At 38.2% G+C, this 27,104-nt stretch overlaps 1 protein-coding gene and 1 non-coding gene across 3 annotated transcripts; both read right to left on the bottom strand.

Moving 5' to 3' along the window:
• Positions 1–675: 675 nt before the first annotated feature.
• On the bottom strand, positions 676–27,104 carry LOC114769278 (solute carrier family 12 member 9). 2 transcript variants are annotated; one of them, XM_028962150.1, is made up of 14 exons: positions 26,891–27,017; positions 25,311–25,325; positions 23,285–23,419; positions 22,527–22,664; positions 22,088–22,393; positions 20,427–20,534; positions 20,166–20,277; positions 16,122–16,279; positions 14,201–14,283; positions 6,705–6,829; positions 3,628–3,820; positions 2,662–2,836; positions 2,030–2,176; positions 1,066–1,952 (listed from the first exon to the last, which is right to left on the bottom strand). In XM_028962150.1, exons 3-14 carry the CDS (start codon positions 23,376–23,378, stop codon positions 1,066–1,068), a joined length of 2,526 nt encoding a protein of 841 aa, XP_028817983.1. In that variant the 5' UTR covers positions 23,379–23,419; positions 25,311–25,325; positions 26,891–27,017. The 2 variants fall into 2 exon arrangements, with proteins under 2 accessions (XP_028817982.1, XP_028817983.1); XM_028962149.1 differs by lacking the exon at positions 25,311–25,325 and having other exon boundaries at positions 676–1,952; positions 26,891–27,104.
• Positions 10,947–11,017, bottom strand: trnag-gcc (transfer RNA glycine (anticodon GCC)). Its single transcript has one exon. It is a non-coding gene; the product is annotated as a tRNA-Gly (tRNA).

Below are 27,104 nucleotides of genomic sequence, written 5' to 3'. Positions count from 1 at the left end.
AAAACAGGATCTGAGTGGAACCAGTCCTGTTAATCCGCTGTATGGCACACAATGCTGCAGCTCAGTCTCAGGGTGTTAGCAAACTTCTTTATGTAGAGCAACAATTCTTAATTTCCGATCCTTACAAAGATCTTTGTAATGATGAACATGTTGTTGACCTTTCAGTGTTCAGTATGAGAGTGTGAGAGAGTGATACCTCCGAGTTTAACATCCCTGCTCCCCATTCACACCTAACATCTTATTATACACTAACCAGTCACATGACACCAGGGAGGGAAAATGGATAATTGATAATTGTGTAAACTGTGTATATTTTGAGGGGATATTAATTTTTAAAGTTATTTTAGCTGTACACGGACTACTTTACATTTATCAGTGTCATATTTTATCATTGTCCCAAGGAAAGATATTTATAAAAATGTAAAAATGAGTGTGTTTACATTTGTGAGATATTGTATCATATGCAATCCTTCAACCCTGAAAAAGGAACAGTTCAAAGAAATTAACAAATGCCCAAAATTACCATGACATTCATGTCGTTGATGAGTGAGGGTTTACAACGTAAGCTGCAGATGGTACAGTTTCCAAAACCTATGTAGACAAACCATGCTTAAATACCTCTGTCCTCTATTTGTACAGCTAATAGAAAACACATAATGTGAACTTAGAAAAAGATACTGATACACAAAGACAATTTATTTTATTCATTAACCATTAATACATACATATTTAAACATTTCTGGAAGTGCTTTTTTTTTTTCTATGATCGCCTTAAAATTCGGAAATTCATACTGGTACACACAAACATTTGCACTTTGGTGGGTCAGTCTTCTGTACATTCATGAAGCAATGATGAGTGTATGACTGAGACAGCAACATGACATGCTGTAATCTAGTGGAACCGAATAGTTGTGTTTAGGCACTGTTAGCATAGTATAATAAAGTAATAATAAAAAATATATATTTAGAACATGGTTCTTAGTTCATAGTTTTAGATTCAGTCCAGAGCACCTTTTAGCTGAAAAAAGGGGAAAATGTAAGAGCAAAAAGTGAAAGGAAAAGAGGTCAAAGGTCAGTGGTAATTACTGGTGTCACCCCATGAATAAGCAGGGTTGGCCCGAGATCACGAGTTAAAAGCTCCAGCTGCTCCAGGTAACTACGGTAACGCCCTGTATCTGCTGGAGGACGAGGCAGGTAAAGAAAGCGCACGGCCGGAGGTGTGTGGGGCTGGTCTAGGATGAGCCTGTTCACGGCTTGCAGGTAATCATTTGAGAGCCGTGTTGTATTGCTATGGTAACTGTTGGCATAGTCACAATCATCTTCTCCTCCCACCTGGTCCTCCTTTGCTGGACGATGACTCTGCCGCTGCCAATGCAGCTCCACCTGCTTGTCCCAAGTGATGGTGTGAATATCTGCTTTCATACGCAGCTCTCGCAGCAGTAGCCCCAGCTTCTGTTTGGCTCCCTTCAGGCTGCGGCCCTCCTCTACACACAAAAAGAGGCGGAGCTTGGCTTTGCCCCATGCACGGGTCATAGTGAGAATACAGGCCATCTGTAGCAGAAAGAGTGAGCAGGTGTCCACATAGCTACTGCTGTCGGGGCGGAGCAGGTTCACTGGCCACACATCCACAAACACACCACCTCGTCCCACCTTCACACATCCATCACGCTCAAACGCTCCAAATCCCCGTGCCAGAGCAACATTCTTCAACATCTTCACTGCATCTGCCACCACACTCACATACTCCTGCGCATCTAGTGACTTTGCTCCACCAGTGTTGATGTTACGTAGTGCAGGGAAGTGCAATGGTAGCGCTTGAAAATCCTCAGGGTCCTGTGATGGGCCAAGGCCATCTGAAGAGCTGCCAGACATGAACAAGATGTCATGCAGAGAGTCCTGAGGAGGATGGTCATCGTAAAAACCAAGGACCAGTGTGTTGGGCCTCATGCCTCCTGGTGAGGGAGAATTATGCAAAAATTACACAAAATGTCTGTGAGTAATATTTAATATGCTGAGTGCTTGCTCATACCCAGTCCTGAAATGAAGAGGAGGTGCTGTACTCCATGTCGGACTGAGCTGGCCAGAGTTAGGTTGACAAATGCTTTTATGTTTAAATGATCGACCAGGGACAACCATGAGTCATACTGGGACTGCAGGGGGTCCGAAGGTAACACATCTGTGGTGAATAGAAAATACGTCTAACCAACTGTAACCAACTGTTTGGCAGCAGTCACTCAGTATATAAACTATACAACGTATCAAATGGAATTAGTCTGAAACTACACCATTCCCCCAATTTACATCCTCCAACCCATCCTCCACCCATTCCCATCCTCCAACCTGTGTTTTATCTATTAATACCTTCCCTTCATATGGACACTCCTTTAGATCCATTCCACTAACAAGAAATGGAGTAAACTATATACTATAGAATGTGTGGCCTGTGAAATAAATATCAAGTTTACCAAGCTGAGTCTACAAACGCAATGTAGCTAAGTGTAGAAAAGTTCTTCATTTCCTTTAATTTTGCAATCACTGTTCTGTTATAAATAAATCCGAACTGGATTAATATGACAATATTATCATGATGCTAATCAATACAAAACACCAAAAAAACACAAGTAACTTAAGTCAATAATATTTGAAGCTACACACACTCACCCAAATCTCCAATCTGCACATGGCCCAACACATAGAGACCACTCTTCTTGATATCGTTAATGAAGGTTATCAGTCCCACACTTGAACGGGGATTAGAAATCATCAGCAGAACCTGTGGCCTCCAAAACTTCACATGGTCCTTACGCACATCCAGCATCAATAGGTACTTACGAACCTAACACCAACACACAGGGTCCTTATGCACATGTGCAGTTGCCATGCACTTACACACCTAACAAAATATTCACCTTTATTCATTTAGCGGAGTTTATTCCACTCCATATATTAGAGGGTAGAGATTCATCTTGGTTTAATTTGGGTAATGTGGCTAGAGCTGGGCGATAGACAAATTCTATTGATTAATTTGAACATTTAGACCAGTGTATCTTGTTAGTTTGAGCTTTATTATGTTAACGTTCTCTGGTAAATTGCTCTACCAAATCACTCTGCCCATTTTAAAGCCAGAAGGCAGTCTCAAAGGCTGCTCATGACTCCTCAGTCATTTGGAAGTGGCTTTGATATGCCAAGTCTGGGTAATCCATCTGACTGGCTGGTGTCTGAGGAGCATAGTAGCAACCACTTGTTTCACAAATTCAGAAAATTTGGTGGGAAACTGAACATGAAGAGGAAATTCTGCTTTCAACACAATCATGACCCTAAGCACACATCCAAATCTCCATCTTCAGTGACCTCGAATCTAATGTTTTTTGGCAGGGGAGAGTGGTTCAATATTGTCAAGGTAAGATATGGCATGCTGATAGACTCCTACCTAAGAAGACCAGATGAGGTAATTAAATCAAAATGCATTTCAATTGAATATAATGATCTAATTTATTACTATATATTTATTATTTTTTATATACATTATTTAATTTTCCCTAATAGATATTTGCTTTTTATTAAACCAAAAAACTGCCATTTTAATAGGGGTTTCGAGATTTTTTACATCCACTTTACGCATGATACCTGGTGGAAGATGAGAGCTTGGCTGATATAGCCCCAGCTACTGGTAGGGCTTAGGTAGTGGATGACCAGTAACAGAAGAAGCATGAATGCGATGCTGGCCGAGGCATAAATGGCGTTGATGAGAAACATCATCACAGCACAGCCCACAATACCAAACACACACGTATGCCAGGTGAAGTAACGAAATGTTGGCCTATAAAAAACAAAGAAAAAAAAAAGTTAGACATTTACATTAACACTTATCTACCTAACTTGCAATGTTGATAGCTAGTGTTGGTTCTAAAACACACTTGGATGAAAATAGGTAAAGGGGGGTTCAGTTGCAATATAAAAAAAAAAAAAAAAAAAAAAAAAAAACACTTCTATTCACTGCTTTCAAGAAAGTTGCATGTACATCAGAGGCTGTGTTTACCTCTGTAGAGGTCAGTGCATTTCTTTGTGTGTGTATATGAGTGTGTGTGTGTGTGTGTTAATAGACTCATTATAATGGTAATTACACAGGCTGTATTTAATGGCTCTTTATTTCTACTGAGGTCAGCCTGAGATAGATGAACCCAAACCTACAGCAGTGACTCAACTCACACACACACACACACACACACACACACGTTGGCAGTGTTATTCAAACCTTAATCTCCCCTCTGCCTCCCTCATTCCTCCTTCTCCTCACTTTGTCCAACATTTTGCTTGTTTCATTCATCCACACACTCTCTCTCTGCTGGAGAGTGTGCGTAATTATTTTAAAAGCTCACCCGCTTGCCCTCCCCAGCATCCCTTCAGCGGCCAAGCTCTTGAATGATCTCACCCTGCTGACATCAGCACAACTCAAACTTCCAGGAGAACTTCCAATTAGAACACTGACAGCGTTATAGCCTAACATCTAGAGAGCACAGACCACATTTAGATCAGTGCCATGTAAATTGTTAGTTGTTGATAAACCAGCCAGATGTCAGTCACAACCTAGAAAAGAACCATTTAGTAACATACTGTCATCAACATTTGTGCTACTGTTTTAATGTTCTTGCAGTTATTTCTATGATTTTTTTATATCATTTTTGATTAGACTATTTCTAATTGGCAATGATGATGAAGTGGACATGAAAACAAATGGTGAGCAGCTACAAAATGAAACCTGAGTACAAGTTACTTTTGAAATTTTGTTGGACAAAAGTACAAAAAGTTTATTGTATATATGTTTTGGGGTTGTATATTGTCAAAAATGGCTGGTTTTGTGGGATTTGACTCAATCACAATACTTGACACCTGGGATGTATATAGTAATATATAATAAATACAACAATACTGAATCACATACACTGGTAGGGACAGTGGAAGACTCTAGGGTTGGCAAGGACCTCTGGATACGATACATATCACATATCACAATGGGACACGATATCAAGATATTGGGTAGCTCTACATATTGCGATATTCTACAGTAAAAAAAAAAAAAAAAAGATAATAAACGATAATAAAGATAAGATTAATCATTTCGTTACCTACTCGTACATCCTGGGCATTGCTACCTTCATAATGTGTTTGCGAGTTGAGATCACATAGCACAGCTCCAAATCCTGACAAATAAAATGCACTAGCAATTCCTTTTTTAGCACAATGTGAGGTGGGTGGGAGTTAGTTTGCAGTATCAGCTTACTTTGTTGTTTTGTGTTGATAGGCTTCGATTGTTGCTGCATCTGGATGGTTGTGTTCAGGTTGTGTTGCCTGAATATTCCACAGAAGCATGACATCTTGCAAATTGCGTTTCCTTTATCCAGTTCATATTGCCTGGATTATTCTTTATGTTCAAGGGGCTGCTAGAAATGCCAATTCAAGTACCATACAGCACCATCTACAGGAGAGGAGATTGTACTAGCATGCCGACTCTCACCTCAGATGACCTCACTAAATAAAACAGCACCACCAGCACCAGTTGTATACAAAATTTAAATGTATCGATACAATATCACACTCTAAAATATTGCAATTTTATGCTGTATCGATTTTTCTTCCACAACTAGAAGACATTTCCAGTTGATCCCAAAAAAAAGACTGTCATGCTTCCTGAAACACATAACTGGTTGTCATTTATAGTGATGTACAATACCACTGATTTTGTTTCCAAAATAATCCACACTGGCCAGGTCACTGAAATGTTTCCTCCGATTCCTCCCCGCATGCACGTCACCACTGTGAAAAATAATCCACCCGGATCAATGTAGCATGGCATGTGACAGGTTCAGTTTTGCGCAAGGCAGGGTTTTGCTGTGCACGCCAATGGGAGGGGTCGCTCACATCACTACATCTTTAGGAGTTTAGTTCAACCATCACAAGATGTTCAACCACCCTCCATCGTGGAGCGAGTCATTTGCGCAGCAAAAAAAAAAAACATTCTGTTGAACTGCCAAGGATCCACGGGGAGGATTCACCTCAAATAAGACGTTCATCAGTTTCCCTCACACACAAACCTACAGCTAATTAGCACAAAGATTTAACACTTGGGCCAACAAATACTGCTGTGCATTACATGTGCACTGCCGCATGCACATCCCACAACACATGCAGATGCTGGCATGTCTGCTTGTGTGTGTTCACTCAACCAAGCCTTCACACACACACACACACACACACACACACACCATCTGCTTCCTCAAAGCCAAAACCACCCCACTGGACCACACGGAAGCTTTAATGATAAAGCTACAACTAAACACCCACTTTCCAACACACACAGACACACAATAATCCCCTCAATTCTGGTGGATGGCAGAAGAAGAATGTTTCTGCTAAATTAGCCATGCTAATTACAGGCCCTCTCGCAGGGGACTCGGGCGCTAAAGAGCTTTTAATTCCTCTCGCCTCAAAAGACACAACAACAACAACAACAAGGCCAGCAACAAATAGCTAATGGAATTAAGGGTGGGGCAGTCCCAAGCTACCATAGCAAACCAATTGAACATCAGAGAAGTGCATGCCCTCAACAGCATCACAGGAGCACACACACAAACACACAAGGACAAACACTAATCAAAATAACAGCAGACACACAAACATATTTCATTGAAAGATTGAATAAGCACCTGAAGTTGGGGGCAGATGCCCATTCCAGAGCCAGACAGGCCAGGTCCACTGCAGCATACACCAGCAGAAAGAAGATTGTAACAATACTGGCAATGGTGTTCAGCTTTCCAGAGAACAAAACCAGCTAAAGAAAGAGAAAACATATGCATACATACATCTTCAATGTAGTCTAACATTGGTCTTTATGTGCCTACTCACTTGGAATTCTGAAAATAATAAATAATCTGTATTCATTTGGAAAATAAGACCAAAGATTTGCTATTGCCTGCTACTAAATTATTGGTATATTATCCAAATCTTGTATTCTCAAGGTATGCCTGAAGTTAGTGATGTCAGATGCATATGAGGCACGTGAGATGGCATGTCACAGGGAGGAATTATAGAGCATATTGTGAGCAGGAAGAAAAAAATATCTGACTGAAATTTTACAAAAAATATGACTGAAATGGAATGTGCAACAAATTAGAATAATATTAAATGATAATAATAATGTATTGTTATTATTAATAATAACAACCCATGAATAAATAGTTTAAATCAACTTGTTAAAAATAGATCAAATAATATATATCAACAAACTGTCTTATTTCTTAATGTATATCTGATGGTCTAATGCTTGGTCACCTTAATAAAGAAGTAAAACTCAGTCCATAAGTATCTAAATTGAGGCAATGCAAGTGCAGTGTGTCTAGTCCTGTTTTTAATCTTCCTACATGTTTCTGAAATGTTTCTGGCTCAGCATGCTCAGCAGTTTGTTTTCATTGACAAATCACTACAGATTCTGTTTGCTAAATATATTTATTCTATTAGTAAAGTAAAACTAAAACTGTTGAGGTCACCCTGATGAATCAAATCACAACATTTCAAAGAACCATAGTTTAAGTCACCCTGTCATGAAATTCAGGGTTCAGAGGTCCAACTCTAACCAAGTAACTGAAATTGGAGAGCTGCTTTCTGGATGTAAACAGTTTATACAAGGATGTTCTCAATTCTCCCCAAATCTCCAGATATACAATGTGCTGTTGTTATAACATTGCATTTCAAACATAAATATGTATTTTTCATCTGAATGATATTGGGCACGCCACATGCATAAATACAACTGCACTGATTACCGGGTACTCATTGTCTGGTTAGAAGTAGTTAGAAGTAGTATAGGCTTATACAAACATTATATTATTTTATTAAATGTCAATATGACACTTTATTAATTACAGATAGTGACTATATATTACAAATGTATTATATTTTACGTGTGTGTATATGTGTGTGTCTTTCACTTTTTCTAAATTTTATGATGTTGCAGCCTTATTCTATAATAGATAAAGTTGTTCCTCAGATCTAAACACAGTTTCCCATAATGACAAGGCCAAAACATCTTTTTAGAATTATTGGCAAAATCTTCTTGGATTTTGTGCCTTTTAGTGAGTAGTGGCTTCCTCTACCATAAAAGCCTGAGTGCATTAGCTATGGTTGACCTTCTGGATGGGTCTCCAGTCTCCACAAGGGAACACTGAAGTGCCACCTTAGTGAACATTATATATTATGTTTATTTTATTTATTTATATAGCACATTTACAACATGAATCACAAGAACCACACAACGTAAACACAAGGAAAATACATTACAGCAAATTAGTAATTGAATTTAATTGCACAAGCAAATTTGCCCTAAAGCACTTTTTTTTTTTTTATTTAAAGGGGTTTTAGTGAGGGACAGAATTAAATAAAAGACATGGACATAAATCTAGTCAAGCTCTTAATTTCTGGGGAAATGCATTAAAACTGCATTCCAAACAGAGAAACAAAAATATTACTCCTAGCTCAAAGTGGGTAGAGTTGAAAATAAAGTGCCATTTTAAGTACATTTTCAGGATTGTATTGTTCAGAATTGTTCAACAAAGTAGTTTTTCTTCAAAACAAAAAACATAAAAGGTAATTTGACCAGCACTTTGAAGTACAAAAAAAGAATTTGCATTGATCTGGGCATGTACCAGATTCCCTCCGTCCCTCCGACTACGTCCCTCGAAACGAAAAGCTTTGATTAGTTTGTAAAACACGCTGTAGGAATTTCTGTGTGGTAAACTTTAAGAATTTCTAAGCGTGAGAAATGCTAAGTATGAACTTGTTGAAATGCGTGTGCCACACACTCAATGTGTGCGACTTGAGAACCCAGATCAAAGTAATCTGTCTACTAGGAAATAGGGCACTGACATAATGGAGTGTAAGTGCAATTAAATGCGTTATTTTTTACGTGTTGTTTTGTTTCTGATTAATTAAATCACAATGTGCTAAATTCCCACCCTAAATATATGTTGAGAGAAAACAAATAAAAAACATTGAGAGCTTACGATAGGTATGAAAATAAAACAATTTCAAACAGTCTAACATTTAAAGGCAGACTATTTCAAAGTCTGGGGCCTGCCACAGGAAATGTGGTCCCCTTAGGCTTTTAGCTTAGTTCGGGGAATGGTTAGAATTAGCTGAGTTCTTGACCTCAGGGTTCTAGCTAGACAAAAATTCAGAAAGATAAGACAGACCTAGATCACACTGACTGGTCCAGGCCAATATATAGAGAGTAGCAGTAGTCCATTCGACAGGTAACAAAAAGTCGAATAACTTGTTCTAAAAGACGCTAGCTGGGAAGTATGGCTTTACCTTAGAATAGCAGTCTAAGTTGCACGAACTTGATTATAAAATATAAAAGAATTGTCAAAAAAACTCAGATTTTTGACTTGATTGATGATTGATTTGCAATACAAGGATAATGGGCCCAGAAAACCATCTAATCCATTTAAATCCACAAGATCAACAAAACATTATTTCAGTTTTTTTTCCATTTAACTTAAAGTTAATGGACATCCAATGATTAATGTCATTAAGGCAGGCCTTTAAGGTACTAGATAATTTTGTGCCTGCTAATGGTAAATCAATTTGTCGGTCATCAGCAAAGCAATACAATGTCTTATTGTACTTGGAGAAAATTGATCCCAAGGGCAATATTTAATAGATTCAGATTATGCGGGGCCTTAGGTAGAACCTTGGGACACACCACAGTTAAGATGAACCTCAATTGAATTGTAGGGGCCACATTTTGACACATTTTTGAGCTTGGTCTATAATTTGATAAAACAGTCCGGTCTAGATTATGTTATATAATAAGTGGATCTACTGCGGCCCATTTAAAACAGGATGGAACAACACCTGTAGTAATAGAAGCATTCATTAATTTCAAACTATAAGGCCCAAGAGTAAGTTGAGGTAAGATTGCTTGGGAGTCTGAATTTGGACTGGATTTTAGATGAGTGTGGATGCTGCTAGTGGGATGCTGCTCTTAACATAATGCATAACTCTTTAAGGTACAATTTAAGGTACTATTTAGTCCAATTAGGGTCCAAATCACAAATAGCACAGATTTATCCCAACATTTCAGATTGCTGTGACAAATGCCATAGCTCTGCTTTTTTCATCTCCTGTCCATTAATTTCCAATGTAAGGAAAAATTACTTCCATCTAAGTATATAAATTTCTCCTCATATTGCCATATTTGGGGATCCCAGAAAATTACTTTCTGCATACTTCAAAGCAGCTAGATGTTCTGGTTGGCTGAGACGCCACCATGTCCATTCTACAGCTAGAAAAAGTTATATATATATATATATATATATATATATATATATATATATGTGTGTGTGTGTGTGTGTGTGTGTGTGTGTGTGTGTGTGTGTGTGTGTGTGTGTGTGTGTGTGTGTGTATATGTATATATATATGTATATATATGTCCATTCTATATATATATGTCCATCCATGTCCATTCTACAGCTAGAAAAAGTTATATATAATATATATATATATATTTTCGTTGAGCGGAAATTCCTCCTCCTAAAATCCTTCATAACCTTCTATAGCTCTCTTTCATCTGTGTCAACAGATTGAGATGTATTATCAATTATTACAATTAATACAATAATTTATTATTATTTAAATTTAAAGTGAAGTAATTGTCACATGTGATACACAGCACATGGTGCACACAGTGAAATTTGTCCTGCATTTAACCAATCACCCTGAGTGAACAGTGGGCAGCTATGACAGGTACCCGGGGAGCAGTGTGTGGGGACGGTGCTTTGCTCAGTGGCACCTCAGTGGCACCTTGGCGGATCGGGATTTGAACCGGCAACCTTCTGATTACGGGGCTGCTTCCTTAACCGCTAGGCCACCACTGCCCCAAATAGCAGAGCTGCATTGGCCGGGAATCGAACCTAGGCCTCCCGCGTGGCAGGCGAGAATTCTACCACTGAACCACCAATCCACTGAACCACCAATGCATTATTAATTATTAGTTCTTTTATTTTACCTTATTATTATTTTGTTATTTTTGTTTTTCCTCTATTTTGTGTAAAATAGATTTTTTAAGATTCATGTTTGGTTAGAGTTTAGATTTATTGTTTTCAAGTATTGGTTTATTTTGTATATAGTGTTTCCTCACTGTGCTGATGCCATAATTTTAATGCGAGTGGTCAATAAACATATTAATACAAAAAAATTATTTAGCAAGCCTGGTAGAAGACTGTCTCGTGGGCCTTAGGTGTAGGATTATTTTAGATAATACCTTTAGTGAAAAAGGCTCAAATTACTCCAATACAGTTGGGCGCATGGGACAGCAGGGTTTCTACAGGTGGAAGAAAGCCAAATTTAAGACTTTTTAAGATCTTTTTAAGAACACTAAGACGTTACATTGGGGTCATCAACTACAAAAGGGCAGAGTTTTTTCTCAGTAGACACTCTGAGGTCCAGGTGCTGTTTAAAATACAAAATAATTTAATAAATAATTCACATATATTAATATATTATTATTTTATATATTAATTTCTTGGTTTGTTATTTAAGTGTCATTGCTGTTTTTGATATGGGTGACGTGGGTAGAGGGGGCATCATGGGCAATTTATTAAATAAATTATAGAATGTAAAATACAAAAATTTATAAATAGCTTACTTTAGCTTCTCAGACAAACTCTGGCAAGATGCTGTATATTACAAGATAGCTCACTTGCTGCCTCAAGAAATACAGATGTATGATGGTAGGATAAATTAAGCCACACGATCAGTCATTGAGGGTGGAAAATCTGCTGTGGCTATTACCCGAGGCAAACATGAGCTAGAACTTTTTTTTTTTTTTTTTTGAAATAGGTAATTTAACTTTTACTTAAGTAAATTTTACCAAAGTATTTTACTTTCCTGGAAAACCCCCCACATTATTGAGTTAAAATGCAAGCATTTGCCCAGGCATATTTCACAGACTGCAGAGAGTAGCACCACACTATGAAATCTGCTGGATCCTAGAGCTGGTCCATTACCAGCCAATCAGAAAATAGCAGTATTGAATCTGGGCAAAATGCAACACAACAAAAAATGAAAGGGAATTATTCCCGTTATTCTGCTACTATTCTGTAACCAAATCATTAGTAACAAAAAGCTGAGAAATCACATTGAGATAAGTATTTACAGCCTTTGCTCAATACTTTGTCGATGCACATTTAGCAGCAATTATAACCTCAAATTTTTTTTAATATGATGCCACAAGCTTGCCAAACCTATCCTTGGCCAGTACACCTATCAAGCACCATAAGGTGTATTGGAAGTGTCGGTGCACAGCCATTTTAAGATCTCTCCAGACATTTTCAAACAGATTCAAGTGTGGGCTCTGGCTGGGCCACTTAAGGACATTGACAGAGTTGTCCTTTGATATCTTGGCTGTATGCTTACTGTCGTTATCCTGCTGAAAGATAAACCCTTGCCCTAGTCTTTTCATCCAGAATGTCTCTGTACATTGCTGAAGTAATATATTCCTCTATCCTGACTAGTCTCCCAGTTCCTTCAGCTGAAGTCATCTATTCCTCTATCCCCACAGCATAATGCTGCCACCACCATGCTTGACTGTAGGGATGGTATTGGCCTGGTAATAAGCAATGCCTGGTATTCATACCAAAGACCAGAGATTTCCTTCAGGTGCCTTTTGGCAAACTCCAGGTGAGCTGCCATGCGGCTTTTACTAAGGAGTGGCTTCCATCTGGACACTCTACAACATAGGCCTGATTGGGGGATTGCTGCAGAGATGATCACTCAGTTTAGCTCTAGAAAGAGTCCTGGTGGTTTCTTCCACTTACAGATGATTGTGGTCATTGTATTCACCTTCAAAGCAGCCTAGTTCTTTTTGTAAAACCATCTCCTGATTTGTGCCTAGAGACAATTCTGTCTCAAAGGTCTACAGACAATTCCTTTGACTTCATGCTTGGTTAGTGCCAATTTGTGGCAGTGGTGGCCTAGAGGGTAAGGAAGAAGACCTGTAATTGGAAGGTTGCCAGTTTGAATCCAGAACCGCCAAGTACAGCAAAGTACTGTCCTCACACAGTGTCCTCACCTATCATGGCTGCCCACTGCTCACTAAAGTAATGGGTAAAAGAGGACACATTTTGTTGTGTGAACTGTGTGCTGTGCTTCACAATGACAATCACTTCACTTCACAAGGATGATCAGGGGAAACAGGATGCACCTGAGCTTAAGTTTGAGTTTAAGGCTGTGAATACTTACGTACTTTCTCAATTTTTTATATCTTTAATAAATTTGCCAAAACCTCAAGTAAATGTCATTATGGGGTGTTGTGTGTAGAATTCTGAGGAGAAAAATAAATTTAATCAATTTTGGAATAATGCTGTAACATGAAAAGTGATGCATATTTAAATATATATTTCTAGATATTTCTATTATATATTTAGTCGTGTTATTATTAGTTAACAATGTTACATGGTATATTTCATTGTCAGATCATCAGATGATTTACAAATATATTTAGTCATATATTTTAGTTGATTAAAACAACACTACATGCAGCCGGTCCTTTTTCCATCTCCTCTCAGTACATCTGCGTTTTCATCTGACAGCACGTGTGTGCTCGTTCAACCCAGGCTCAGCCACTAGTTTAGAGAGCAATGGCTTGAGAGGAGCAATGGAATCCATTATATTAATACAGGAGGAATTAAAAAGTTCAGCCAAGACCTCAGCGCTTTCACAGATCTACAGGACATCTACAAACAATTCCTTGGACTTCATTGTTTGGTTTCTACTCTGATATGCACGGTCAACTGTGAGACCTCATATAAAGTGCCACTCCAAATCATGTTCAACCAACTGATTTTACCACATGGACTCCAAGTTATAGAGGCATCTCAAGGAAATATGAAGTAGCTGAGCTCAGTTTTCAGTTACAAAGGGTGTGAATACTTCTATTGTTTATAAAGGTAAAATGTCTGAAAACTTATTCTCACTTTGCCAAAATCTTTTTTGAATAAGGCTGTAACATAACAAAATGAATACACAGCATACACAGCAAAATGCATTAATTATGAGTGTAGCATATGTGATGTGGAAGAGTCAAGGCTGCTGGATGACACACAGATCCACACAACCTGTTCTCTTAGGCTCCATGTTCTTTTACCTGCACAAGGAACCATGAGATGAGAACAGAAACCCATGGATTTCCACTGCCAGATGTGCGCTTTGCTGGGGACAATACCTTTCCTACAGAAGACACAGAGATGCAGAGTCTGATTCAGTCAGATTTTATCTGGTTCATACCTCAATTGTGTGCTGATAAAATACAACTTTCATTTTATATAGGTTGTTGTGGCCATAACTGGTATGAACTGTTAAAAGTTCTGAATGTATATGAATCCTATTTGCACAATTGGACCATTGTTACTGACTCATTTCTCCACTTCAGACTGTGAATTATAATGATATCTGAAATTCTTAATTTCAGTTTTTATGTGACATACAGTACAGGCCAGACACACCTTCTCTTCTGTGTTTTTTATTTTAATGACCATTTACATTGGTAGATTCTCAATGAAGGCATCAAAACTATGAACACATGTGGAGTTATGTACTTAACAAAAAGTGGAGACCTGTCCACAGTCACCGGACCTGAACCCAATCGAGATGGTTTGGGGTGAGCTGGACCGCAGAGTGAAGGCAAAAGGGCCAACAAATGCTAAACACCTCTAGGAACTCATTCAAGACTGTTGGAAAACCATTTCATGTGACTACCTCTTGAAGCTCATCGAGAGAATGCCAAGAGTGTGCAAAGCAGTAATAAGAGCAAAGGGTGGCAATTTTGAAGAAACTAGAATATAAAACATGTTTTCAGTTATTTCACCGTTTTTTGTACATGTGTTCATTCATAGTTTTGATGCTTTCAGTGCGAATCTAAGGTGTGTCCAAATTTTGGCCTGCACTCTGCGTGTGTGTGTGTGTGTGTGTGTAATATATATATTACACACACACAAACAGCTGTGACATTATGCTTCGTGATGTGCACTAAAAGTTTGAACCTATACTGGTCTCATGATTCAATTAGTTTATGATCAGCAATTCTACCAAAATGAATGCAATTTTTTAGCATTTAGCAGACACCCTTATCCAGATTGAGTTAAAATCAGTAGTTAGCGGGAGAGTCTCCCTAGAGACACTCAGTATTAAGAGTCTTGCCCAGGGACAAAAGAGTAGTAAGTGGGGTTTGATTGGTTCATAGGTGAGGGTTTTACCCACTAGGCTACTACCACCCAATTTGTCTACATTACTTCACATTATGTTTTCAGTAGGATTAGAGTTACTCCTACCCAGAGCAGCAGCCAGTCACTCACAGCACTACCTAAGTAGATTATGTTTATGCCACTGCTAAAAATTCACACTTAATTAATCTTTACACCATAGGGATTAACGGTCAAAGTTTTACACAAAATGTTATCCAAACGTGGATAGAGTAGCCCAAAATATTATGACTGAGTAAAAATTAGTATGGGTAGCGTTACTCCAAAATAGTAATACTACTAAATACTAAGTAGTAAAAAAAAAAAAAAAAAAATGTAATTGCGCTAATACTGGTATTTCATAATAATAATCACTTAAAAACTTATTACAAAGCATCATTTGTAGTAATTAATGGACTAAGTGAGCATACAAACTATCTTCTATATGCTAATTATGCACTGGAGACAGTCACATCTGAGTACTTTTTTTATTCACATATGAACTCGTTGTACATATGAACCTACTCATTGGTTCATTGGTACAACAAGCTCATGTGAATAAAAAAACTACTCAGATGTGACTGTCTCCAGTGCATAATTATCATATAGAATTTTTTTTTTTTTTAAGATTCTCAAGTAAATGTAACTCCTCTACACACCTCTGCTTTAACCTGATGGGTGCATGTATGATTTCATTTGTCTGATCCTTCTCATGATCACTTTAAATGTTCTTCAGTTACATAATTATCATGACATTGTGTTCTGCAGCACAATTAGAACTAAAAGTATACACACACACTGAGAAGAGCAAAAATAAGTAGGTCTCACCAAACAGGTCATCTCTGGCGAGGGCATAGAGGATGCGTGATGCTCCAATCAGATTACTCATAGCAGCCGACAAGGTGGAAGAGTACACACCAATGGTGACAAACGGGCGCCAAACATTAATGTCCCTCAGAAAACTATAGTCCCTCTGCAAGAGCAAACTTAGCAAAAGAGACAGAGAGAAAGAAAGACAAACTGTGAGACTGTATTAAAACAGCCAATTAACATGACATTAAATCTTCTCATTGGATCATTAAACCAGGAGAATCTCACATCCAGTTTTTCCAAAAATAATCTGAAAAAAGGAAACAAGAATCTGACCAGAGCAGAAAAGGGTACATCTGAGATTCTTAACAACAATTAAGCAGATAAGTAAAATTGTTCATGTTTTCTTTGTGTGTCAGTTAAATAAATTTCCACATTAACTTAAAAACGACACATTCATTTACTTCTAGAAATGGTATTGTATATACAGTATAGACACCATGCTTTTCAGTGATTTAAAAAAGGTCATTTACACATCATGAACATTAAAAAAAGCGTCATTCAACACAAGGTCATCCTTTCTTACTGCCACTGAGAAACACGTCTAACATCCAGGCAACAAAATAGAACGTGGCAGGTGTATGTTACACATATCTTATGCATGCACGCACGCACGAACATGTGTGTACATGAAATAAAACATAATCAGCCAACATTTCTCTTGCTGAAGCAAAGAGTACATTATCGATTAGATCAAGTTAAAATGAAAGAGAGAGTGTGTGTGCGTGTGTGTGTGTGTGTGTGTGTGTGTGAGAGAGAGAGAGAGAAAGATTATTGGATTTGAAAGAGAGGTAAGCTACAGAAAAGAAGAAAATCAAAATGAAAATCCAGACTGATGATAGGTGAGCAGAAGACACAGGTCGGTGGGTAGAGAGAGGAGAGTAAAGTGCTCCCTTGTGAGCCTGAACTGGAGTACTGACTGTATTATTAAATGGGATCAATAGCTAAAAGCCATGAATTACCCACCATCCATCTCTACTTCTCATTTTTAACCACCCCCTACCCCCCGACACACACACACACACACACACACACACACACACACAATCACTGCCGCAGCTCAATCTTCCCAACTACCCATCCTGAAATTAACTTCATATGTGTTACTGCAGGCGATCTACTAACTCAAGTCCATCCCAACCCCAGCGCACACACCTCCACCCCAACAGACCACTCTATTTATCTGCCATTTTCAGCTATAATCCTCTCTTCACTTCTCATACTGCCCTTCTTTCTTTCTTAACTCTTCATTCATATAAAGTGTGCACCCCTCCTCTGTTCCAGCTTCCTGCTGCATGTTTGAGATATGAGAACAAAAGAAGTCTTGCCGATTTAAATTAATACAATTAGCACTCTTCATAGAACACACACACTGAGCTCTGATTAAGTCAGATTAATAGGAATTAAGACAAACATACACACACACACACACACACAATATAATACAAATTCAGATTGATGGTGCCATAAATTAGGTCTGCCAGTAAGGGACTGGATTTACATAAATGAATATATCCAGTTATTTATTGAATTATCTGTTTGAACATTGAACCAATCTGTGGCTATGTAGTCCACAAACAAATTTCAATCAGAACCAGCATTCATTTTGTTCAGCAAAACTCCCGACCACAGAAGACAGTGAACATCCCAAAAGAGCTGCAGTTTTGGAAGCCACCACAACACACCAACCAACTGGATTGTGCCACTGTATATCAATATTTTTTACATCACCTCTCAATAGTCATTGTGGTCAGTCTAAAAATACAGCTGAACTCTTGTGAATAGGATGACAAAGCTATACTAACATGAAATGGTGATATGTATAAAGAGTGCTTGGGTCTTCCTGCTTTAACCGTTCAGAGAACGGAAGCTCAAATAGTCAGATCTGGAATTTGTTACCTCCTCTTTCTGTACCCCTCTTTTGTGGCCAACTGTGTTAAAAAATGTTTTATGGGGTGGTCTGAACATAGTGCAATAATACCACCTAAAAGTTGAATAAAATAAAACTAGTGTTGTGTTGGATTCATGACTAGCCTTTTCACATCAAGTAACTGAAAGTAAATAAGTAACTTTTACTTAAAGAAAATTCTAAATCAAGTAGTTTTTTTTACTTTTACTGAAGTAGATCTAAGCAAAGTAAAGATATTTTTACTTAATTACATTTTTAAGTACTTATTCCACCTCTGTTTAGTACTAGTTCAAAAGAGGACGTGTGCTGCTGCCACCCTCTGGCATCTGTGAGTTGTGCAGCCCTAGGCTGAACATGACATTTCCACAATGAAACACTCATACCAGCAAATTGGTGCAAAATAACTTGATCTGCTCAAACCCATTCCCTTTCAAACATCAGATGAAATGTTCAACCCACTAGGCAGTGGGGAAATGCATAATGCAAAGTCAAACGTCATACCTTGAAAATGATTTAGTAAAAGAAAAAAAAAAAAAAAGAAAAGGAAAAAACACACACAATGATATAGATGTGAGAGCCCAGAAACTAGGATAAAATAGTGGTATTCATATTTCTGCATATCTGACTGTAGTGTCTTGTCACATCTCACATCTTCCAATGGGTACAACTGTGAAAAAGATCAAAGGCACAATTTGGCAGAGTGTCCAGGTGTCTGAAGTGCGACAAGGTAGAGTAAAGTGACAGTCTTCAGAGAGTGATTCATATAAATAAATGAAGCCATATCCAAATGGGTGGTTTGGGATCATATATTGAGTAACATCCTTTCAAGGTAAAATTACTGAATGCACCATTTTACAGACAATTAATTCAATGTTGAGTTTTACAGGGATCTGAAATTATTTGTATGGCCTCCATACTCTCTCCAGACTTCTTTGTCTGATGTAGGGCTGCACGATTTGGGGAAAAAGACATATTGCGATTATTGAGATCAATATTGCGATATGCGATTGCGATATGATAAAGGACACTTGCTTGTATATCAATGAAAAGTCGCATACTAATAGTGAAATGTTTAATTTCAAAGTGAAAGATACAAACTACTTATAACAACCTGAAATGCCCAGTGCTGTCAAAATACAATATTCTACAAAATTAAATAATTTACTGTCAAATGACAAAACCTGGTAAGGCTAAACAACTGTTTTGATTATATTTGGCCATTATAAAATCCCATATTATAGTTCCTACATTTAACCAAAACGTTGTTTGGAGGCTGACTTGAACACAGGGATGCATAGCTTTGCTAGCTTAGCTAAGGTTAAGATTTGTAAACTGAGGTGAATTTCTTTAGGAAACCTTCAAAGTTTGAGAAAAGTTAACTAAACAGCTAAGAACAGTCTAAATAGTTAATGCCTACTTTTAGCCAAAACGTTGTTTGGAGGCTGACTTGAACACAGGAATGCATAGCTTCGCTAGCTTAGCCTCGTTTAGCTAAGGTTAAGACTTATAAAACAGGATTTTATAATGGCCAAATATATAAGACTTATAAAACAGGATTTTATAATGGCCAAATATATTCAAAACAATTGTCCAGCCTTACCTATGATATGTAATCCCCGGGATCTGGTTTGGAGCATACAGCTGTTTGTACAGCCCCAAGCAGCACAAGAGTGAGGCATTTTTATGCACTTCTCTCCATAGACATGTATATGCTTCACGCCACAGCAGAGCCTATCGCAATATGGCGGCGACGTTGACGTACGAGGCAGCTTGTCATGCGCCGTCTACCCATATGTCTCCGAATCGAAAGTCATGTGACCAAACACTTCAGTGACACTTCAGTCAGCTCGCAAACTTTGAGAGAATGGATATGTTGCCGATCCAATCCATGTACTAATCATTAAAAATCGCAGCTTTTTGCGTTCATGTAATCACACAGACTGACATCGCGATTACGATTGCGATTAGATTTATCGTGCAGCACTTGTCTGATGGATATACAGACACAAATACACACCCAGGTGTACTGATTCAAGAGGCCTATAAAATGTGATATTAGTGTGATGTGATGTGTGATTGTGAGTCTCTCTCACCGATCACAAGAGCAGGCCACCATTACACTAAGAAGGATGTAGGTGATGAAGGTGAAGATGACCGCAGTGATTGTTCCACGCGGGATGGAGGCACTTGGGCTCTTCAGGTCACCTGAGAAAGAGACAGGGCTGAGCCACACAATCAAGCAAATCTAATATCTCAAAGACATGCACACTGTATCTGAACATGCGCAATGCAGATAGAAACCTCACCTGACATGTTGGAACTAGCCATGATGCAAATTCAGATAGAAACCTCACCTGACATGTTGGAACCAGCCATGATGCCAGTGCAGCCATTAAACATGACCGCAAAGACTGTAGCAAACGACATCATCACCCCAGTAGTGTAGTCCACTGTGTAGTCAGCTTCACATGCACACAAACACACACACTATGTTATAGTGTAGGGTAATAAGTATCATATAACATATACGTAACATAGTTTCTGTTAGAAGCAAATAATAAGTATAACAAAATTATAAATTTCTTTTTTTTTTCTTTTTCACTGTCATTGAAACAATTAAAAGACAGCAGGACAGAAAGTGTGTACTTCCACATCATGTGTGTGTGTGTGATTGGGCATGTGCTTGTGGTCCACAGTCCAGTGTTAATAAAACTGTTTACTAATGCAAAAGCGCAGTACAGGGTGATATGGAATGCCAAACATGGGTGACTCTGTGTGTGTGTGTTTTTAAAGTACACTTTAGTTCTTATTAAAGGCCTGAAGTATCATAATTGCTCAGCTCAGACAAAAACTTGCCACAAGCAGGATAGTGACAATAAACCCAAACACAACTAATTTACATTTACATTTACAGCATTTATCAGACGCCCTTATCCAGAGCGACTTACAATCAGTAGTTACAGGGACAGTCCCCCTGGAGCAACTCAGGGTTAAGTGTCTTGCTCAGGGACACAATGGTAGTAAGTGGGATTCGAACCCGGGTCTTCTGGTTCATAGGCGAGTGTGTTACCCACTAGGCTACTACCAACTCCAATTTTGAACATATCAGCTAGTTTCCACTTTAAGTGATCTGTAATTTTAGCTTGGATTTCCGCTCAGTATTTCTGATTTCTATAAAACTTAAAACTATATAAAACACAACCAAGAAAACAGTGAACAGAATGTGAGTGAATTTACAGACAGAGCTGCAACTGATCAACTGAACCAGAGTTCAGTGCACTCAAAAAACAAGACATCCTATAAATGGAACATACAAAGAGATCTTTATAACATGACAGCTGACATTTAAAGGGACTGTCAGCACCTGACAATATCAATTAGGTCCAGAGAAAAAATATATAATAGTAGTAAAGATTAGTTTTTTTCCTGTTGGGGTGTGTGAGTGTGTGTGTGTGTGTGCGTGTGTGTTTGTGTGTGAAAAGAGAAGTAATCTAAAGACATTTAGACATTTCTCTTAGCTCTCATTTTACAAAAATACAATTCCAGATTTTGCCACAATCTGTACATTATTTTAGCTTGCCCTGATAAAAGCCTTAAAGGTCATCTATTATGAAAATCTCCCTTTGTGAGACTATTTAACATTATTACTAGTTTCCCCTAGCTTGTCTATGGTCCTGCATTGGCCAAAAAAGGAGTTAGGTGTAAACATCCTGGGGGAAATCTCTTTGTGGGACTGGCTAAAAGTGGCTGTAATCCTGCACCAAGACTTTCATTTAAATTCATCATAAACACAGTTACTACACTGGAGCATTCTATTATATTTATGACTTGTCCTGATTCTTTTTATGACATTTCATTTAGTCAAAATGTTGACAACATTGCGGTACTCTCGATTATCAGTTGATGTGATTGGCTACCGTTTGCAACACATTTGTGAATCAGGCACAGTGAGAAATGTTTCAAAAATCCACAAATAAATATATATACACACACACACACACACACACTCACACACCTTGCAGGTTTCCCATTAGTGTGTCAAGTTTGAATCCAGTGAAGTTGGCACTGGTTGGTGAGGTGGAATTTCCAGCAGCAGAAGGGGGCAGGGCCACAACACGCGGACCCACAGCAAAGAAGCTGACAAAAATGGTTCCCAACACCAGCATCACCACCAGGAAGATCAGGAAAGTGGCCTTGGCATAGATGTGGGCACCAACCAGGCATACCAGCAGACAGAGGAGCAGGATGGCGGTGCCATATAACAGAGACCACCAATATCCAGTGGGCATCACCTCATATGCAATCCCATGGGTGGCTGTGTCTAAGGAAGACAAAGTGATAAAGAGTGATACATCTAATTTGAAAAAAAAAAAAAAATTCTCTCATTTGTAAATGTTTTTTTTTTTTTTTTTGCGTAGACTCAAACAAATCCAAAAAAAAAAAAAAAAACTTACCTTCAACAGCACCAAAGGTAGCAAGCATTGCCTCCACAAGCCCCAGAACATAGAGGGCACTGCCACACACATTTGCCAGGAAGAACATCAGGCCGATGCTGCCTCCAAACTCTGGGCCGAGAGCACGACTGATCATGTCTACAAACACTCTGTTAAGGCTCACACATAAATACTTTAGATGTATGCACATAGTTCAAGATCATTACAAAACTAGAATTCTCAGTGTAACCATTTAAGATCATTTTTACATGTACATAAAGGGTTTCTTCATTTTGCTAAAATCACTGAGGATTGTTTTTCATTCTTGTTTTATCCATTTATCTGCAATGTATTTATACAACACATAGCTCTGTTCCAAAATAGTAGTTCCAAAATAGTGTGACTACTTTCTCATTTCTTAAATCACAATATTGGAAGGGATGTCACATGCTCATGGAAATTATTAGCCTGTATCAAGCAAATAACCACAACCCCAGCATGAGGCCACATTTTCACACATGGGCTGGCCACCAGTCCTGACTCCCTAAATCCTCAAAAATCTTGGAATCTCGACTTGACTGAAAAAAATGTTGTGACAAGCTGATGCATGTAACAAGTAAATGTTGTCTATGAAACAAGAATGTCACTTAGAATGCCAGCTCTAATCAAAGCCAAATCTGATTGACAAAAATATTAGTGTGTGCAACACTTTCTATTTGGTAGGGCAATGCAGCTTGGTGTGTGAGAGTGTGTGAGCACATGTGGATGGTAAAAGATACAGTAGGCTCCTCCTGCATCCAGTGCTCCATTGGTAGAAATGGCACACACCGACAGGACAGTCATGCTGATGATGAAATACGCGACCAGAAGCATTGCCACTGTTTGATAGAGGCCACACTGACCCACCACAAACCCTACACAAAGGAGACAGATCAGAGGGTATCAACACTGTGTGGCTTCAGTTGTGGCCTTAGATGTCTGTATAAATAATGAAGTTGAAATGACGATGAAGCAGCAGTTGTCGCGTGTTTCAATTGATTCCAAACAAACAACTTGCTGGTGGACGTTTGTCTTATTGATATATTAGTCTTATTGGTCCCCTAATATTGTATCTGAAGTCTCTTTCCAAAATTTAGCTTTGGTGCAGAATTACACTTTGATCCAGTCCCACAATGAGAAGTTGAGGGGGCATTCCTGCAAATAACATCAAATAACGCAGAGAGGAAGTCGTGTCAGCATTTTTCTAGAAAAAAAAAATTGTCATCCAATCACAGAGAAATTGCAATGCTTAGAACGTTTTCAAGCAATGATGGTTGGTGGACAAAATGTTTTAGGGGAGGGGTGGGAAATTCTCTGGGGGAGGGACCTGCTATGAACATCCTGCATCCCTTAGATTTGTAATTCTCTGTCTTACATATTCACTGAGCTCCTTGGACTTCCCAATCGCCATTCTATCAAATAAAATTTTTTATACTGGCTACCAGCAGTACTCAGTCATGATCATAAATTAAGTGAACTTATATATCAGAGCATGTATGCTTGAGTATTACTATTTTAAATAATTAATCAAGAAAAAAACAGCTCAAAACATTGAAAGCCCACTGTTCCTTCTCTACTTGTAACAGCTGGGGGTGTGTGTTAAGTGTTATTTTATATGTTTTGCCCAGAAACAGCACTAGTAAGCAGGGTCAAAGTTCATTTTTAAGTTTACGTGGAACATTGCAATGCCCACATTGAACCCTATCCATTGCACACTTCGGAACTTTGAATGCTTGTCATGTGACAGCAGCTTCTCTCTTTCTCCACTCATTTTTCTTGATTCTTTTCAGCCCAAAAGAGCCAAACAAACCCAAAACTGACCAAAGTATATGACCAGTGGTTCAGTACTTTGCCAGCTAATTTTACTTACTGTACCATACTGATTTATTGTCTAATGCATAGTTTTGGCATTCTGACTGCAAAACCAAATCTTAAATCCAAATCAGTCTGTACTGGTTCAGACCACTGACATTCCAGTAAGTATGATTACACCAAACAGCTTAATTAAAATTAAAGTATATATTTTGGATAATATTTAGCATACAATAAACACTAACCACAAATATAACTGATATTAATGCACAAATTAAATAAGCAATACTTATCTTTAACCATACTAAAAAGTATGTTTAAGGGAAAACACTGTCAATTGTTTAATAATCATCAATCTGCCAAATTCTTAAACTTTATGTCTTTACATTTTCTGTACTAGAAACAAGCACATAATGTTGAGACCATATCAGCCAGAAGAATGAAGTAGCAGAAACTATGGACCATGTAATCACATGATTGACTGGATCAGGGTTTGACCTAGTGCATGCACAGCAGGCATACATGCTTTTCACTCTGCTCCACACAACATAATAAACCAAATAATGCAACTGCTGGAATGCTGTGATTAGGCAACACTGTACACAAGCTTGGTACACAGATTTTAAGGTCTTCCCTGGTGTGGCTAATGTTTTATGGAAGAAGAAAAAAAAAAGGAGCGAGTTAACCATGATGCTACAGATAATGCTAATAAAGTTTACAAGTCTGCAACGAAAGTTTACTCATTCATGTGCAGGAACTCAAAATTATGATATAATGTCTTAATAACCTTGTCTTTTCTTCTCAATAACTGTTTTCATGGTAGGTCAAATTTAGCAGGTAAATTCTGTTCTATGAATGGGTAGAAAAACCCTTTTGTGCTTCAAGCTTGTGTTCAGCACTCAATGAAACACTGTAGATGTTATGGGATGGAATACTATATCCTGGTTTGCTTACCGCCATTTCAGGTATCTGCAAAAAGTAAGAAGCACAGACAAAACATTTTATTATCCTTTATTTTCCTTCAGGAATGTAATTGAAAAGCTCCAATTCTGTATTCAGCCCTGAAGTCAGTTTGTTCTGTTTGAATTTTTAAAAGTTAATAATATGAGAAATAACTGTAATAATATGTAATAAAATAACTCTCATAATATGAGAAATAACTGTATTAATAATGGAATGCAACACTCCTTTTGCACAAACAGAATAATTTTTAATCACACAGTGAGAACAATTTTTAAAGCTGTAAGGTAAAGGTAAGGTTGGCTGTTTTTGCGATTTTGTCCTAGCTTGTTTTTATTGTTTTATTTGTCAGAAGGATTTTGCTTCTAACAAATAAAAAGGAAGTGCTAAGATTAACCTGTTGGTATATAGATGTTGAGTTTTGGCACCCAGTGATGCAATTGTTGAATGGAAACAACAACAACAGACTTGTATTCATATTCTTTTCTTGTTTTATGTTTTTCAGTCAGTTTTTCAATAAACTGTAATTTTTGGACATTTACCACACCTCCAGAAATCTTCATTTTCCCCATATCAAATGCCCATAACACATGTCTTAGAGCAAAACATAGACAATAATTCTAAATGTAACACATTTAGTGCTGCTTTAAAGTGTCCATTCGCATATTTCCTTTATGTAGATATATTCACAAATGAGAAGATAGAACCTTCAGTCCACAGATTCTATTCGATAGATCTAATGAACTCATGAAAACCACGTCAATCTCTTGTTATAAACTGAAAGTCATAAGGATTGCAAGATCACACATCACGTGATAGTTTTATGATATTATGTAATACATGGACCATGTAACAATGCAATCACAACCTTGCAATGTTTTTACTTGTGGTGACATTTATATGATCAGACCAAAGAGCGCATTTGAATACACAAGAATGTTTTCTAATCATAATACATATTCATCAACCATTTCAACAAGTTCATTCAGTCGGTGCTACAAATGAAACTGGTTATACTTTTACCCATCTATCTGTATAAAAGGAGCCTTGAATATAGATGCTAGGAGTTTTCACTCCATGCCCTTACCTTTTTATACCATTTACACACACTTCACATGACTCCCATTTACAAAGAAATCTCGGATTACGGGACTAATGAAATTAAACGGACACGCTGACATTAATAGAGAGTTATTGTTCTTCTATGTAATGTTAGTGGCGGTAGTAAACGTAGGCTGGAGCAATATTACAGCTGAGAGTTTTACCCTTGTGATCCGACGCACTCATACACAGCCACCGACAGAACTGTGATTTATGGTCATTGTCAGCATGATTGACTGCAGCATTTTTCTGCTGTGAAGAAGAAAAAAGAAATCACAATTCTGCATTAACCTACGGAATGAATTTGCTTCCCTCGCCAGAGCCAGGCGGCTGTGCGTTAAAAAGTGTCATGACGAGTCATACAGCACTCTGTCGTTTCCCCATGATGTACTTCAGCGCAAATCTTACGAATAAAAGCAAAACGATCAGCAGTGGAGAAACGCCACGGGAACGAAAGTAAAATTCGCGCCTACCTATACGAAGAAACACCACCACGCTGAACATGGAGAGCAGGGTGGGGATTACGACTCCGAAAAAGGTGGAGAGTTTCTGCGGCTGACTCTGGGGTCTCCGTCGCGCCAAAGCCTGGTTGGCCTCGACCGACGACCCGGGGTTCGGTCCGTGGTCACCGGACTCATTTACGCTGGTGGACAGGCGATAGTGCAACAGGGGGGTCCGTTCACTCAT

This window comes from Denticeps clupeoides, chromosome 19, assembly GCF_900700375.1.
Source record: "Denticeps clupeoides chromosome 19, fDenClu1.1, whole genome shotgun sequence".
In the NCBI taxonomy this organism is placed as follows: domain Eukaryota; kingdom Metazoa; phylum Chordata; class Actinopteri; order Clupeiformes; family Denticipitidae; genus Denticeps; species Denticeps clupeoides.
Note: the sequence above shows the minus strand (reverse complement) of the source record. Positions and strands in the feature narration are given on the sequence as shown.